We start from the raw sequence: 18,040 nt of genomic DNA, 5'->3' as shown, positions 1-18,040 counted from the left end.
AAAACTTTGCTCCGATGAGTTGGAAAAACAGATCACAATCATAACATAAAATCATGAATAGAAATAACAAAATTTGAAGTATCAAGTAATGTGCTCTATAATGAGCTTACCACCAAACCACTACTTAAGTTCAACTTTTTTAACAGAAAATCTTGAAATACCTGAGTGGCAGGTGTTATCAAAGACTTTTTGTAGAAGAGTCTTAGGGATGCGGCCAGTTCTTCGGACAGAATTATCTAGCCTCATTAGAGCCCAATCAAACTGACTGGTATTCCTTCTATGAGAAGAAGTGGCCTCTTCTTGAAGATAATTCTTTTTTTCAGCAGCAATGGCATACAGCCTGGCTTGGCTCAGTAGCGCTCTACAAAATGAAAGACAATTAGAAATAAACTATGTCAACTACTAACCACATAAGTCATCTTTGTGAGTAAAATTTATACAAAGCTTTCTTATTAGTTACTAAATACCTAAATTCATAGCGCAATAGCAAAAATGCACAGAGAAGTATAAATTGGTAGGGAAGAAAGTTTTGACCTTTGCTTTAAATGAAGTCACATGCACATAAATTGCATGCAAATTAACCTCTTGAATAACTGTTTGACAATATCTGGATAACTTTTCACATGGAATCAACTCAAACTAAGACAATAATACAGTATGTTTTAAGTGTTTTTAAATCTCCCTTAACCAAAACCAAGTCAGTGAAGGAAAATGAAGATTATGCTACAAAGCTCTTCTCACCTCTGCAAATGAGACAAGAGATCTAAAATATATCTAAAATTCTGAAGAATTCTAAAGCAGTCTTCAAATGCTTTCCAGGTGTTGCTTATTATGAATTATTAAGAAGACCAATTTCCAAGTTAAAATTATACATTTTAAAGGATCATTAACAACGAAAGAATTTCCCATCTTTCTAAATAAATCTGAAACATTTTATAGTGATGTTTCAACTCTCAATTCATATGTCAAAATGCTAACTGTATACTTTTCTAATCATTTTAACAACTGTAACCAACAAATATAAAACTAGATTTCTGCTGTTAAACATCATTAATTTGGGGAAAGTCAAAAGGAAAAAAAATTAAGGTCAGACTAGTACATATATAAAAAGCAAACAACCTTTAAACCATTCAACATTTTAATAAAAGAGGTCTAGCATGCAGACCAAACGCTCCAAAACGTGAAATCAGAGGTATTCTACGCTGTAGAAATAGGCTCTACCCGATTTACAAACATCAAACTTAGAAATAATCCTTATGTGTGAAGGAAACCCTGTCATAAATCTTTGAATTGAATTTAAACTCTTTCTGTGCATTCAAATCTCACACAAAATTATCTAATTCTCAGAGATTTACATCTTTACCTCCAAATATCTTAGACTTTTCAGAAGTAGCCAGTAAGTATAACTAAATAATACTAAGTATATAGTAACTAAGTATAATGTAAAAACACTCTACTTACTAATTTGAGAATGCGTTTAGGATGACAATCACATTTTTCTAGCATGTGCACATTTTTTACCACAATTACCAAAATAAATATTTACATACTAGTGAGTTTAAAAATAAAATTGTTGACTTCCTATCCTATGTTATTAACCTGGAAAACCAGTCACAAAACTGAATGATTAAGTACCTGATGTTACATTAAAGAAAGCTACACCAGTAGTTTCACAACAAGGTTATGTAAAACACAGAGGCAGTAACTGATACTCGGACTAGAAATTCTACCACTGTGACCTGGGACAAATCACTCTGGCCATCAATGATTCCACCTATGTAAATCAGTAGACTGGAAAACAATGGAAAAAATCAAAATAGTAACTAAACAAGACAATGTCTTATCTTGTTTAGTTAAGAAGCCTAATGATCAGCACTTGCAGATGGCTAATTGATTAAAGTTAGTTAAATGAACTGAATTAATTAAATGCTAGATTTTTACCTATAAACCACAGAAGATACATGCCTACATATACTTATCCCTTATTTTCAAAAGTTTTCTCTGGCTGTTTGTCTGGCTGTTACTAACCTATGCCCTTGTTAGTCAGGCAAACACAAAATATTATTTTAAATCACCCAGAACAATGTGTCAGGTTCAGGAGAGTGTGCAATAATATTGTTCAACAATGAAAGCTAATAACATAAGAGATTTCAAAATTGTAGTGAAGTGTATTTGTCAATGTTTTTTACACAACCCAAATCTGATAAACTGTGAAGGGGCATAAAAATAAAACCTCTGTTTAAAATGCAGTTTTAAAATGTAAGATCAGGGACTTCCCTGGTAGTCCAGTGGGTAAAACTCTGCGCTCCCAATGCAGGGGGCCCGAGTTCGATCCCTGGTCAGGGAACTAGATCCCGCATGCATGCCGCAACTAAGAGTCCACATGCCACAACCAAGACCCTGTGCAGCCAAAATAAATAAATAAATATTAAAAAATAAAATAAAATGTAAGTTCAAACAAACACAAATAAAATCCAGGCAGAAAACAGAGACGTTAACAAACCAGCACTGCATGCTGAACATTCTAAAGCTAATTTTTCTCACAAAATAAATCTTTAATGCTGCTAAGTCTCCTTCACGTGTGTTTGGCTTTAATTAGTTAAGTCAAAATATGAATCTACTATAAAATAAACTGGGGAGGGGAAGAGTTACATATTTAAGTCAAAGGATTCTTCACTCTTCAAAAGGATTCTCCAGGGCTTCCCTGGTGGCGCAGTGGTTGAGAGTCCGCCTGCCGATGCAGGGACACAGGTTCGTACCCCGGTCCGGGAAGATCCCACATGCCGCGGAGCGGCTGGGCCCGTGAGCCGTGGCCGCTGAGCCTGCGCGTCTGGAGCCTGTGCTCCGCAATGGGGGAGGCCACAACAGTGAGAGGCCCGCGCACCACAAAAAAAAAAAAAGATTCTCCAGTGCTTCCTCACATGGCAGCGCTTTCTACATTTATTTGACACAGAATTTATTTTTAAATTCACTTGAACACACCCTGAAGGAAAAAGGGTGTGTTCACAGCCTAGAACGATAGGTATGTTGTGATAGAAAAGAAAGGAAAGAACAAGTGCAGGGGTTAAGGTGGGTCCATGCAAGGTAGGAACCTAACCATCAGGCCTGAACAAGCTGGAATGCACTGCCTCCAAAACCTGATGACCAAGTGATGTAAACACATAAGGGAAAATTATTTTATCATTTCACCCAAGTGTCATAAATGGCTCCTTTATATTTTTGAGTTAAATTTCTCAGGTTCCCTCCTGAGACTCCAGCACTCACAACCAACTTCCAGGTTACCCATGAATTTTCTCTGGCAAAATCTGGCATTTAAAAAGTTATTTTTCTCAGGTTTTGTTGTTTTTTTATAATGGGTGCTAGTGTTTTTTGACTCTTTAGTGAAAAAAATAATGATTTTATAGTTGAGCGTCCATATTTCAAAAAGGTACAAGGACTAGATTATTATTAGATTATTATAAACAGGCTTCCATGGGTTCCCTAATTAACAGGCTCCCCTATTAAGCCTGTCACTTTTAAAAATCAATGCCTTACTTTTTCAAGGCATTTTTAAGTTTACAGAAAAACTGTCCAGAAAGTACGGAGTTCCCATGTATTAGACCCTCTTTCCCGTCCACCTAATTTCCTCTATTAACATTCTGTATTAGTGTGGTACATTCGTTACAAATGATGACCAATATTGATACATTTTTATTAGCTAAGGTCTATAGTATACAAAAATGTTCACGCTCTGTGTGTACATATCTATGGGCTTTGACAAATACATGACATGCATTACAGAACCATAGAATATTTCACTGCCCTCAAAATGCCCTATGTTCCACCTAACTCATCCCTTCCCCCTCCTCCTGAACCCCTAGCAACCACTTTTTACTTGTCTTGTTTTGCCTTTTCCAGAATGTCATATAGTTGAATCATACAGGACGTAATCTTTTTCAGATTGGCTTCTTTCACCTAGCAATACACATTTAAGGTTCCCCTGTGTCTTTTCATGGCTTGATAGTTCATTTTTTTTAGTGCTGAGTAACATTCCACTGTATTGGATGTACCACAATTTGCTTATCAGTTCACCTACTGAAGGACATACTAGTCGCTTCCAATTTTGGGCAATTATGAATAAAGCTACTGTAAACATGTATGTGCAGGTTTTTGTGTGGACAGAAATCTTCAACTCATTTGGGTAAATATCTAGGAGTGTGACTGCTGGATCATATGGTAAGCTTATGTTTATTTATCTTTGTAAGAAACCGTCAAACTATCTTCCAAAATGCCTGTACCATTTTGCATCCCCACTAGCAATAAATGAGAGTTCCTATTGCCCCACATCTCACTACAGATGCCATAGGTGTTTTAGCCATTCTAACATGCATGTAGTGGTATCTAACTGTTGTTTTAATTTGCAATTCCCTAATGACATATGATATGAGCATCTTTTCATATGCTTATTTGCCTTCAGTATTTCTTTGGTGAACTGTTCAGATGTGCTAATTCCTCAACTAGGTCATTAAGTTTTCTCATTGTTGAGTTTTAAGAGTTCTTTGTATGTTTTGGATAGTCTCAGTGTTTATTTCTTTCAAGTAAACTTTTTATTGAACTGTTATTCATTCCTTTTAAACTCTGAATATACACCAAACTAATCACATACATTTTTAAAACTCTCCCTTCCCTATTCTCTTCTTCCTTTTTCACTGCTATTATGAGCCAATTGGGCATCACTCTAGAGCTATCAGAGTTTAAAGATACAGCGATAGAATAGGTATAGTCAGTAGCTAATGTTTATTACGCATTTAAGACATGCAAGGTAATAGAAAATTAGGACTATAATCTTGACTTTACAGATAAGAAAAGTGAAGTAACTTGCCCAAAGTCACAGTAAAAGCTAGTTAAATGACAGGACCTGTACCTGTACATGGGTAATTTCATTCTGAAATGAGCTCAACATGGCGGAAGGGCATCAAGGAAACTAATCTGGCTGCAACAGGCAGTTCACACTGGAAAGTGGTAAAAATTAAACCTAGGCAGGGAATGTGAGACGAGATAAGGGGAAGTCTACAATGGCTGATAACGACAGGATTTGGATTTTATGACATGCTTATAAAATACAAGACTGATTTTCACAATGCTGCTCTCACAGAAGCATATTTTGCTGAACTATTCTGTAGGCAATAGGTATCCAAATTTCTCTTATGTTCTCACCAATCCCTTATTTTAACTATTCTACTTGAGTTTTCTTTATTTAGTCTGTTGATATGGTTGATTACATCAATTGACTATTCAAACCTTGAACCAGGCTTGCACACCTGGAATAAACCCAACTTGGTTGCAGTATACAATTATTTTATACATTTTATGTATATACTGATTCCAATTAAGTTTTAACATGTTAAAAATTCAAAAAACAATGACTCCTCCTAAAAGTGGTTGGTATTCCTTTCAAATTTCTTCACTGCTACTGACTACACCACCTTTACATTTTTCCCTCAAGCTCAAAATCTTAGGATAATTGCTCAATCCCTCTCATCCTTCACAGCGCATCTGTTGAGCCCTCAGATACCTCTTTATTTCTGAGTTCCTTGTTCAATCCAGAACACATGGATTTTTGCAACAAAACTCATATTAGTTTCTCAGGCTTCAGCTTTTCTTCATACAACTGCCAGATCAATCTCCCCCAAAACCGTCTCATGCCACTGCCTCTTTAGGATCCTATAACTGTTTTTTTTACTTTTATCACAACACCTAAATTCTTTCATTTATTGATTCAGAGAAGATTTATCAAGCACCTTCTATGTATAAAGCACTGTGCTAGGATCAGCCTTTCTACTTATCTAGTAAGTAAACCTGATAATCAATTAGTTAAACTTAAAAAACAAAACAACAAAACCCACGAGTTGTGTTAAGTTCTATGACTCCAATGAAACAACAGTAGGGTTCTACTTTGGATTAAATGTACAAAGATGATGACACTCAAAATTTTTAACTAAGGATGAAAGGCAGCAGCCATACAGATATCAGAGGATGAGTATTCTAGGCCAAGTAGAACAGTCAGTAGACCAAGTGCGTGAGCAACAGATGGTATGAGATTGGAGAGGACGGCTGGGCTAGATCATGGAGGATTGTGAAGGTAAGGAGTCTGGATTTTATTCTGGATCCAGGTTTCATTCCAAGTACAAAACTGTATATAACCCTACTGAAGGTTTTGTAAGCAGGGGTTGTGGTATGATATATTTCTGTTTAGAAAAGATCAGTCTAGCTGCAGGGTGGACCAAAAATTAGACAGCAGCAAGAATTTAATAGAGATACCATTTAGGAAGCTGTTGCAGCAGTCCAAGTGAGAGACTGAAGCTTAGAGGGTGGGCGCGGAGATGAGAATCACCAAGGCTCCCACCTGATTTAACTGCAAATTCCAGGCAACAAGTCTTGCCAGTACAATTTGTTAATTCTCACTTCCATGTAATAGAGAAAAATTCATGTAAAAGAGCCCTACAGAGTCTCGATTAATCCTCTGTATACATCTTATCGTATTATGTATCATTTTCATAACACTTGATAAGCACAATCTTAGAGACAAAAACAGAAGGCTCCATGGCATAGTGGAAACACACCAGCTTTCAGAGTGTGGGCTTGAATGTAAAAATGTAAAATGGTTATTGGGATAAGGAGGGGAAATTTTGGCAATTACTCCTAATTTTGGTCCTTAAAATTCTTGTTTAGAGTCAAATTTAACAGGAATATTTTATGTGTTTAAAAAAATTAAGAATTTCCAACATGGCCCCTAACTGTAAAGTCTATATTATAAGGAGAAAAGAAAGAAGCTTAAGAACAGAAGAGCTTGTACTGAGAAGTCTAGTATTCCAAATTTGCTAACACCAGACTCAATAGAAACCTAGATTCCAATAAGAAATGTCTAACATATTCTTTTTATATCTGTTGCCATGTTTCCTGGGAACTATCACTAATTGTAAGCCAAAAGTCTCTAATTATATGAAAAAAAAAAAAAAGGATAAACGGTTAGCCATTATGCAAAATTTAGGCCATTCAAGACATTCTCATTGGAAGGGGAAAAAACAAACAAACAGACTGTCCTGATTTCAGGCTCTGCCATTTCTAAGATATGTAACTTTGGGCAAGTTACCACAACTCTCTCTAAGCCTGTAAAATCTCAGAGATAATAGTATTCACCGCACAGGAATATCACAAAGACTGAGATAATGCAGTGTTTCCCAAAATATTGCACTTCTGCCAGGAAAATGGTTTTAGATAGCATGTAGACAAAGACTTTCTATTTCTGTAGTTTTATTTACTTCAATAAATAGTTTAAAATAACTATTGCATCTAGCTCTTTATCTTCCTAGAATTCTTGCTTAAAACAAAATTAAGTTATAAAATGTCAGTTTAAACCTAAACCCAATGAAAAGAAAAATGCTAAACATAAATAATAGTTTAGGTAGTACTAGATTTGGCAAAAAAATGTGAAGGCAGTACACAAATGCCCAAGGTCTGGGCAACACTGAGAAAAGTATACATAAAGGACCCAGCAAATTAAGCATAATAAATATTAACTACATCATTTCTTCTTTTTAAAATGTATTAGCAGAAAGTACAAGACTTATTTTAAAAGGCCTACTGAAATCCAAGCTACGCTGTTTAACAGGTACGTGACTCTGGGAAAGGTATTTGGTTTAAGCATTAGTTCCCTCAAGTGAGAAAAAGTACCTACCTTGTAAAGATCACATAAAAAATAAGATTCCTAACAAAAGAGTGCTCAATAAATAGTTCTTATTATAGAAGGTACTCAATAAATATCTGCTGTTTGATCTTTTAAAAAATCTTTTGTAAAGCTGTCACAATGAACTTTCTCCCTGAAAAATTCTCCCTGAATTTTCCAAGACCTCAGTTCTCCGAAAACTCTTGCCCAGCTAAGCTGTCCCCCAAACACTGCTTTATGCTCTACGGTAAGTCACAGAACTTCAGAGTAAAAAAGTCACTTGCAAACCTTCTACACTTGGTAACAGTCTTCTGACTTGAAACACCAATGCCATTCCTTTCCACCTATCCAGATGTCCCCTCCATCTCAGGCTCCTCCAGTCCAAAGGGATGTCTCCTTTGTCTCAGCTATGACAGGAACTAACAAGAGTCAGTTACCCAGGCTGGGACCTTAGATGTCACGTGGAGCAAGATACTCTGTAGAATCTATCAATATAAAGCAAGAGTGGGATAGACTAGATTATTCTAGAGATGCCCTCCAGAGTTTACATTGAGATCTTATCATGTGCTTGCTTACTTGTGATAGTCTCTAATTCCTCAATTTATACTGTATTATGTATTGCCTTTTTTAAAAAATGTTTTTATGTCCATAAGTAATCCCTTTAGCACCTAAAACACAACATATTCAAAGCACTTGGGAACTGAGAATCACAGCATCTGCAGTTGAATCCCAACTGGAGATTCCGGATAAATTACTTCACCCTTCTAAACCTCAGTTTCCTAACTTGTAATATCAACCCACAGAAGATGAAACGTGTGTGTGATAAATTCATACAAACACAGTTTGACAATGGTAAAGATCTACCCCAAAGGTACTATTATTTATCCTAATCTCCAAATCAATTCTTCCTAATTCTAACATTCTCTCCAAGCTCCTGTTCTCTTTCCTTCAGAAAAGGAAGTATCTTTTCTTCAGTTCTGCACCACCTAGTTGTGGCCCTATTAAGCCTAATCTGCAGTATGTATCAATGTTGTTCCTCACTGGTCTATCTATCCCCAGTCCCTATTTCTCCTAGGGTCTTTGTAAACTTTGTCAAGAACTGTACTTCTCAAAAGCCTCCAACGGCTTCCGACCAACTTTCTAATCAACGCTGGTAGCTTTAAGAAATTGATTGGGGACTTCCCTGGTGGTGTAGTGGTTAAGAATCCGCCTACCAATGCAGGGGACACAGGGTCGAGCCCTGGTCCGGGAAGATCCCACATGCCATGGAGCAACTAAGCCTGTGTGCCACAACTCCTGAAGCCCGCGTGCCTACAGCCTGTGCTCCACAACAAGAGAAGCCACCGCAATGAGAAGCCCGCGCACCCGCAACCAAGAGTAGCCACTGCTCACTGCAACTAGAGAAAGCCCACGTGCAGCAACAAAGACCCAATGCAGCCAAAAATAAATTATTTTTTTAAAAAAAGAAATTGACTTTTGCAGTATCAACTTCCACTACATCCCACCCCACGTAGACACACAGGATAAAAGTATGGCCTCCAAGTTTCTTCCACCTCTTTCTTCCCCTGGAACATTCTCACTACTCATTACCACATGGCCTCTTAAACTTGAGCAATCCCCTACCACAAAACAAATGTTTCTTTCCTTCTTCTCTGTGAAATGCCACAGTATTATATTCCTCTCTATGGATAGCACAAACATAACATGTTGTACATGTGCCTATCATAGTCCTCTGTAATTGATAAACTTAAACCCACAGGGAGCAGAGGCTGAATCGCAACTCCAAAGGACCCAGACAGACTTTTAAGATGTGCTGAGAACGTTTTTTCAATGAGAGGTAAACAAGGAAAAGTTTTCTCTCCATTCAATTTTAGAAGTCACATCATTCTGTCATAGGGCAATATGTGCTCTTCACCTTTAAGATAATCATCAATCCAGATCTGCTTCCAAACTGATTTAACTCAAAGCTTACCTTTCCTCTGAAGCACCTAAGTATTAATAAATTCTAATAATTTCACTCAATAATACTCATCTGTCCTTCTCAGACATTCCTGGAAATCAAGTTCAGGGTGAATTTGGGGAGATCCACTGCACTACATGAATGGGTTAAGTACCCCTTCAAACTCCTTTGCATCCCACAAATACTCCTCCCTCAATATCTAAGATTTTCATTGATTTACTCAACAAACATTTGACATCTACTATGTGCCACAAAGTCAGACACCAGGGGAGGCAAAAAGAGTAAGACAAAGTCCCTGCCTTCAAGGAACCTTCAACCAGGTCTGGAGTGCTGGTGGGTACACATGCAATAGTGTTAATGGGTGCTTTAGTGATTCCGGATCTGAGAGAAAGCACAAGAAGGGAGTGGTCAAAGGGAGAAGCCAGCAACAGAGATTAAACAGAGAAGAGGAGACACATCCCAACAATGAACATCACAGTCAAAGGTAAAGAGATGTGCAACGTGCTCCATCAAAGCCTTGCTGGTTCACAGACCAGCAGCACCTTTATCATCTGAGGGCTTGTTAAAAATGCAGAACCTCAGTCCCCTACCTATACCTACAAAGTCAGAATCCACATTTTCAGAGGATCCCCAGGGAATTCTTATGCTCATTACGGTTTCAGAAGCCCTGCTGTGGAGGACTCTGAAGTAGTTTGAGATGGCTAGCACAGAGGACACCATGGGAATGAACTCACAAGAAGTGAGGCTCCAGAGGCATCTCCAGATCATGAAGCACCTTATCCTGGAACAAATGGAGCCACCACAGTGTCTAATTCTTAAGTAGGAAAATGACAAGATCAAATTACCAGGGTAACTACAGAATAAAGTAGGGGTTGGAAGAAGAGGGAAATCATTCCAGATGAAGTAGCTCTAACAGAACTTAATCATTTGTGCAATCAATACATAGGAGAGAGGATGGGAACAGGGAAGTGTCAAAGAAATATGAATGAAAAATCTCTATAAAGCTGACAGAAATAGCAACATTCACTAAAACAGGGGACGCACGAGGAACAGACTTGGGAGGAAAGATGAATCCAGTTTGATATTTTCTTTTTTTTTTTTATTTTTAAAATTGAAGTATAGGGCTTCCTGGTGGCGCAGTGGTTGAGAGTCCGCCTGCCAATGCAGGGGACACGGGTTCGCGCCCCGGTCCGGGAAGATCCCACGTGCCACGGAGTGGCTGGGCCCGTGAGCCATGGCCACTGGGCCTGCGCGTCCGGAGCCTGTGCTCCGCAACGGGAGAGGCCACAACAGTGAGAAGCCCGCGTACCACAAAAAAAAAAAAAAAAAAAAAATTGAAGTATAGTTGACTTACAATGTTGTGTTAGTTTCTGGTGTACAGCAAAGTGATGAATCCAGTTTGAGATGTATGGGTTTGAAGTACCTATAGGTCAACAAGTGGAGGTGCCTAGTAGCAGGCAGGCACCTCCAGGAGGGAAAATATTGCCATCATCAGATAGGCAGGTATCAGCTGATGCCCTAAAAATGGAAGAGGTCACCTAAAGGGAATGAAAAAAAATGAGAAAACAAAAGGACTAAGGACAACCACCGCCACCCCCCAAAGATATCAGCATTTAAGAGATGAACAGAGGAAAAAGGATGCAACAAAATGAGAAAAATTCTAAAGAGAATAAAATCAAGAAAGAGTGGTGTCATCTTCAATGCCAATAAAAGGGTTTCATTAAGGGGGAAATGGGAGACAGTAATGTCAGAGGTCAAGGCCTAAAGAGTGGATCTGGGGGCTTCCCTGGTGGCGCAGTGATTAAGAATCTGCCTGCCAATGCAGGGGGCACGGGTTGGAGCCCTGGTCCGGGAAGATCCCACATGCCGCGGAGCAACTAAGTCCATGTGCCACAACTACTGAGCCTGCCCTCTAGAGCTCACGAGCCACAGCTACTGAGTCCGCGTGCCACAACTACTGAAGCCCGCGCACCTAGAGCCTGTGCTCCGCAACAAGAGAAGCCACTGCAATGAGAAGCCCGCACACTGTGACGAAGAATAGCCCCCACTCGCCGCAACCAGAGAAAGCCTGCGCACAGCAACAATGACCCAACGCAGCCAAAAATAAAAAAATTTATATAAAAAAAACCAAGAGTGGATCTGGTTATTAAGAAGTCCCTTAAAAAATTAAATGAAATAAACTTACATCTCACACATGCCTAATTTTAAAAGCACCCTCTCTCTCTCTGTATATATATATACACACATCTCAATGGCTCTCTGTGGGTGATAGAATTAAGAGTGATTTTTAGTTTATTGCTTTCCCCCCCAATATTTTGCAATTGTTCCTGAAGGCACATAAGTTCTAAAATTTAAAAATACATAATAAAAAGCTAATAAATAAAACAATGATGGCTATTCCCAGTGGTGTGACTGCAGTGGGTCAAAGAGCAAATTCGAAGTGAAGAAATGAAGGAGACAGGAGTACAGACAGGAAGAAGAGACTGGGGAGCATGTGGAGTTAAGTCCAGTTTCAGGAAAGGTTTTGTTTTTCAGGTGGGAAAGATGTGAGCATGCTTACAGGCTGTGGGTAGGAAACTGTATAGAAAATGTTCAGAGTCCAGGAGAACAAGAAAACAAACACTTCTTTACTGCCTGCTATGAGCTGAGCACACAATGGTGAACAAGACTAAGTTCTAAGGAAACAAGCAGCGGGCAGATAAATAATATCAGACAAGTGAGACATGCTGTGATACAACTAAAATAGGGTTTGCACTGAGTGTTGAGGTTAGGCCTCTCTGAAGAGATAGCATTTAAGTTGAGTCCTGAATGACAAGAAATGAGCTTTAAAAGAAGAGGGAAAGGCCTTGTTACCTCTACTTCACAGACAACGAACTGAGGATCAAAAAGGCTAGGTAAGGTTATGCAGCAAGTAAATGGAACCCAGGTCTGATGAGCAGACCAACACCCTCTCTACTAGACTGTCTTCCCCCTACTGTTTTCCTCAAATGCAACAGCGAAGATGAACTGTAACATCGACCCTCCCCTGGCCTCACAGGGATGTTAAGGACTAGAAAAATATAAATCATTGGCACAACTTTCTCAAAAGAACCTCTCTCAAAGGCAAGAAGTGTAGATCTGTGAAAGCAGAGGCACAACTTCTAAAGGTTAACTGTTCAGGCCTAATGAGAAAATTCAGGTAGGCTCCAAGTCATAAGCAGACTACATTCCAAAAATGTATAACTAAGTTGCTAAGAAGTCATAAAACATTTCCTCCATGTAATTCTACACATAAAGTAGGTTTCCAAGCAGGACCACAAAAAATCCACGCAATCACAGCTATTACTGTTACTATTATAGTAACTAATACAGCATTTACGAGGAACCAGGCCCTATGTTAAGAGCTTTATATAGATAACCTCATGCAATGTCACCAACACTATTACTACTCCCATCTTATAACTAAAGAAACTGAGGCCTGTCAACGTTACGTAACTTGTCCAGTGGCATAATGCAAATAGAGAAGCCCACAGTCCAGCCCTGGTCTATTCCAGATCCTCAGCTCTTAGTCCTTATGCTGTCTCCCAAAGTACCTCTATTTATAAACACTCGTCTTTCAAAATCAGTTTTTCTTCAACTCTAAAACCTCAGTGCCCATCTACCCTTCTCAGGCGATCAGAATACTACTCAAACGTAAAACAGATAGCTAGTGGGAAGCAGCCGCATAGCACAGGGAGATCAGCTCGGTGCTTTGTGCCCACCTAGAGGGGTGGGATAGGGAGGGTGGGAGGGAGACGCAAGAGGGAAGAGATATGGGAACGTGTGTGTGTATGGCTGATTCACTTTGTTACAAAGCAGAAACTGACACACCATTGTAGAGCAATTATACTCCAATAAAGATGTAAAAAAAAAAAAAATACTACTCAAATTAACACCTTCATCAAGGTTCCTTATCCTCTGCTTGGCAAAGTCTATACCAAACTTACCCCCTGATAAACCTCAATCCATGAGAGCATTTACTCACATATTTGACACCCACTGAGAACTTAATTTGCCTTTGCACCCCCAGTTCCCACAGAGTGCCTAGAATGTGTCCACTTACACATTCACTGACATTTACAGAGTCTACTGTCCCGACTCCCAACCCACTGCACATCTTCGTAAATACTGAGGTAAACTCCACTGAAGAAAACGGAGGCAAAAGCCCACACTGATGATAATTAAACTGCCACCTCTAAATTACCCTTTGCTCACCCAAAATTCCCAACCTATCCTCCCTCCAAAAAGAAAGCTCTCGAAACTTAAATCGTAGATGGTTACTAAGCACCAATAACGCTTGCACGTGGGACAACACCCGAGCCGGTCAATCATAGAAGAGTAACACTTGACCCCCTGCAGCAGCCTTCAAAGCCCCTCTCAGCTTCTTAGGACGTCGATAACCCGAGGGCAAGGTGACCGAGTCCGAGGCGGCGATGGCAGGATCCATGACGGAAGCAAGCCACGTCCGTGGCCGTAACCTTCGAAGGCGACCAACCCTGTCACCCTAAACCCCCCGGTGAGGAGCGTGATACGAGGCCCGGGGACGCCTGGCCCTGGAGCAGCGAGGAGGGTGTGGAAACAGCACAAGTGGGACCCGGCCCTCGCCCACGACCCCGAGGAACTGCCGCGCTGCAGGCGGACTGAGAAAGCGGCCGGGCACTCACCCGGCGACGCGCCCGGCGCGAGCGGCGTGAGGACAGAAGGCGGCGTGCGGCCGCCTCGGGCCGCCCGCTAGAAGGCGCAGGGAGAGCGGGAGGTGCGGGGCCGCCCCAGCGCGGAGGAGCCAGCGGGCCGGTCTCAGCAAGGCCGCCATGGCTCCGCCGTCCCCACCGTAGGCTGCACGCTGGACAAGGATGGAGGAGCACGTGACCGCGGGGTCGTCCGGCGCGGGAGAGACCAAAGGCCGGGCGCCAGACGTAGGGGGAGGCACGTGTTGTTATAACTTGGAAGATTGAAAAACCTGTTTCTCCCAGGACATATGATCCCCACGAGATATGTGCATTACAAGGTAGCTTGATATATCATTCCAGGGAGCGTCTCTTTCCGTTCTCTTTCCTTCACGTCAGCATGTTCAGTCTCTCCACCCCTTCACTTTTCAGTTGGTAGAGTCGGAAGAGGTCGACTCCTCCCAGGTTCGCGCAAGGGCTTGCGGGGGGCCAACTAGCGAGAACACCCGGGAACTCTCGAGAAGAGCCGACTGTGAAGAACCCGGAGTGTGGGACTTTTCTCTGCAGAGTGCGGGAGTTGTAGCCAACGTTACGCGGTTCCCGCTCCAAGCCGAAGATGCCGCGCCTACTGAGAGGAACGTACTATAGTCAGAAGTGTGGGACAGGAAGAACGTTAAGGACCTTTGCACTGTGCTAGGGGCCTCCAAGGTTAAATGTGATGTGATTTGTGTGCTTGGGGCCAGGGGACAGTGTAAAGGTATACGGAGGTACAACTTTTAAGTCCATGAGCAGTGCCTTGCTTTACGAAATGGATGGATTATAACGAAGGTCGTATAGTTTTAAAGCTGGCGGTGAACGCATTATATTCCCCAACTCCCACCCCACCCATTCCTTCAGTAAATGCACCAGCAAGATAAAAGTATAATTAAGAGTCCTGAAAAAAAAAGTCCTGAGCCAAATCTGGGGGTAAAATAGGAGGCCCCCAGCCTTACGACCTGGAAGGGTACCCTGTGCATGTAAATCAACTTAAAAGATTTTTTGCATATTATATATGTAAATTTGGGTTACAAGTTCCCAAGTTACCCAAAGGTTTCGATTCATAAACATAACTTTTAAAACAGTACTGTAATATGCCATCTCAGTTTGTAAAAACACTAATTGACAGTCAAGTTATGTACGTATTTTCAAACACAATTCAGAGCAGCTTTCTCAGCAAAGTTTTGCCGGTTCAGTATCTGTTGGGGCAATCGGAGTTACGTGGGAAGCCGAGAACAGGCTTCAGAAGTACAGACAACTCTCCAGCGCCCTCTTCACCTAGCTGTATTCTAAGCATTCCCAGGTGAAAGCTCAGAAGTTTTTTCCGGAAGCCCGACGAGGAGCTCCTTGAAAGCAGGAACCGTGCGACCTTTTCCTGTAGCGGAAGCACCTACCCAGTGCCAAGCACACGGTAGGTTGCATTAAATAATTACTGAGTAAATGTGTTTGGAGGTTATCCAGCTCATTTCTCCTTTGAGAGATGAGAAAAATGAGATCCAAAAAAAGGTTAAATGATTTACTCTGGGTAATACTACTAGGCACTAGGATATAATTTATTCACTCATTCAACACTGATTTATTGAACACATATAAATAGTGTTCTCAAATAGTGCCAGGCACTATTTGAGATGCGGATACAGCAGAGAACAAAAGAGACCAAGTCTGGATTTTGATTCGATTGGCTCCAAAGTTTAGTTTGGGAAGACAGATAAGAACTGTGATGTAAAATAAATAAGGGGAAAGGAATTGAGGGTGGTATGCTTAACCCCCTCGGAGAACAATGAGGACGGTGTGGATGAGAAGAAAGAGCAAAGGGGGTGGCGGGGACCGTGGGCGTTGGGCCTCATCATGCAGAGTGTTGTAGTAAGGACTTTGATTTTTATTCAGAATGAGATGGGAAACCACTGGAAAGTTTAGTATGTTGTGATATGAATCCATTTGCATTTTTAAAGGATTACACTGGCTGCTGTTTGAAAAGGTGATTTTAAGGGAATAGGATAAATAAAAGTAGGGAGACCAGTGAGGAGGCTTTTGCAATAATCCAGAGTACAGATGGTAGTGGCTTGGAGAAAGGGGGTGGCAGGTGAGAGAATGAAAAAGGGTCAGATCCTCACTCTACTTAAATAGAACCAAGAGGATTTACTGATGGATTGGCTATGGGATGTAAGTCAAAAATGACTCCAAAATTTTTGACCTGAGCAATTAGAAAGATAGAGATGGCACTGATTAAGAAGGGAAAGACTGAGGGAAAAGCAGATTTAAAAGGTGAAATCAAAAGTAATCTGGAATATTAAACTTGAAGTGCCTGTTAGACATCCAAATGTCAAGTTTGAGTAGGGGGTTGGCTGTATGATATACAAGTCTGGAGTTCAGAGCTAAAGATACACTTGGGAGTTTATAGTCTGTATCTATTATTTGAAGCCATAGAAATGAATGAGAAATGGACGAAAGCACCTAGGAGGAAAATATGGATAGACAAAAGATGAGGTTGAAGGACTGAGATTTATGACACTTCAGTATTTAGAGGATGCGAAGATGAAAATCCAGCACAAGAAACTGAGAAAGAATAGCCAGAGAGGTAGGGGGAGAACCAAGAGAGAGTAGTGAGTTCACAAATAACAGAGAAACCTTTCAACCATGGGAATTATCAACCATGTAAAATGCTGCTGTTCTGGTAAAATGAGCACTCAACATTGACCATAGGATTTCTCAACTCAGAGGTCCCTGGTGATGCTTAGAAGAGCCATTTTGGTGACATGCTGAGCTAAATGATTGAGCGAAGCAAGTTTAAGAGTACATGAAGGAAGGGGAAGTGGAGATTTAAATTTAAATAAATTTTAAAATTCAGTTCCTTAGTAATTAACCACATTCAACCACACATAACTAGTAGCTACTGTATTGGACAGCCCAGAGAACATTTTCATCATAATAGAAAATTCTACTGGACAGTGCTGCAGTAAGGGGTGAAAAATTGATAATGCAGCATAAGACGGAGAAAGAGTACATTGAATATGCAAGACGGGATGGGATCCAGTACAAAAGTGAAGGGATTGACTAGGTAAGAATCCAGACAGTCCAACCAATGTCATGGAAGGAAGGACAAGGCATGTGGTTGCAGAATCAATGAGGCTGGTAGAGGCAGTAGTGAGAATGAATGCATATTCTTTTCTACTTGCTTCTAGCTCTGAAACCCTTAATCCGCAACCAAGATTCTCTCTGTTCTTGTACCAGGCTTCCTCTTGAAGTATGAGGCAATACTGATGAATTTGTCTAGGCATTCATTTATTCAATCATGAATGTATTCACTATTAAACCCCTAAATTCTGCCAGGCAGCAAGTTAAGTGTAGAAAAAAATATGATGGGCAAAAGCAGGCATGGTCCTTACTGTTATGGAAGTTACATTCTAAGGGACAAGGCAGATATTAATCAAATAATCACACTAAATGAATTAAACACTGAAACAGGGGTTCTGAAGGAAAGAGACATGTTTCCTTGAGCGAGTATGCCTCACCTGGGAATCAAAAAACGTTTCCAGGGAAGGGATCTTTAAGTTGAGGTCTGAAGGATGACTAGCTGTTAACACATGCAAGGTATGTGCTGTGTGTGTGTAAGAGAGAAAGAGTGGTTTTGCCTGTTTTTCAGTCCAGACGTAA

The 18,040-nt window shown here is 40.5% G+C and overlaps 1 protein-coding gene across 1 annotated transcript in view; it reads right to left on the bottom strand.

Annotated features, from left to right (window-relative positions):
* Positions 1-14,643, bottom strand: part of LRPPRC (leucine rich pentatricopeptide repeat containing) — a 106,461-nt gene extending 91,818 nt beyond the window's left edge. Inside the window, exons 1-2 of the mRNA XM_079940860.1 lie at positions 14,348-14,643; positions 162-361 (exon numbers count right to left, since the gene is read on the bottom strand). Of these exons, the coding sequence (XP_079796986.1) occupies positions 162-361; positions 14,348-14,496 (349 nt within the window). The 5' untranslated portion in view covers positions 14,497-14,643. The remainder of the gene's footprint in view (positions 1-161; positions 362-14,347) is intronic.
* Between the last annotated feature and the right edge of the window lie 3,397 nt (positions 14,644-18,040).

The sequence above is a fragment of the Stenella coeruleoalba genome (assembly GCF_951394435.1).
Source record: "Stenella coeruleoalba genome assembly, chromosome: 13".
In the NCBI taxonomy this organism is placed as follows: domain Eukaryota; kingdom Metazoa; phylum Chordata; class Mammalia; order Artiodactyla; family Delphinidae; genus Stenella; species Stenella coeruleoalba.
The sequence above is the reverse complement of the archived record's forward strand: the minus strand, read 5'-3'. Positions and strand labels throughout refer to the sequence as shown.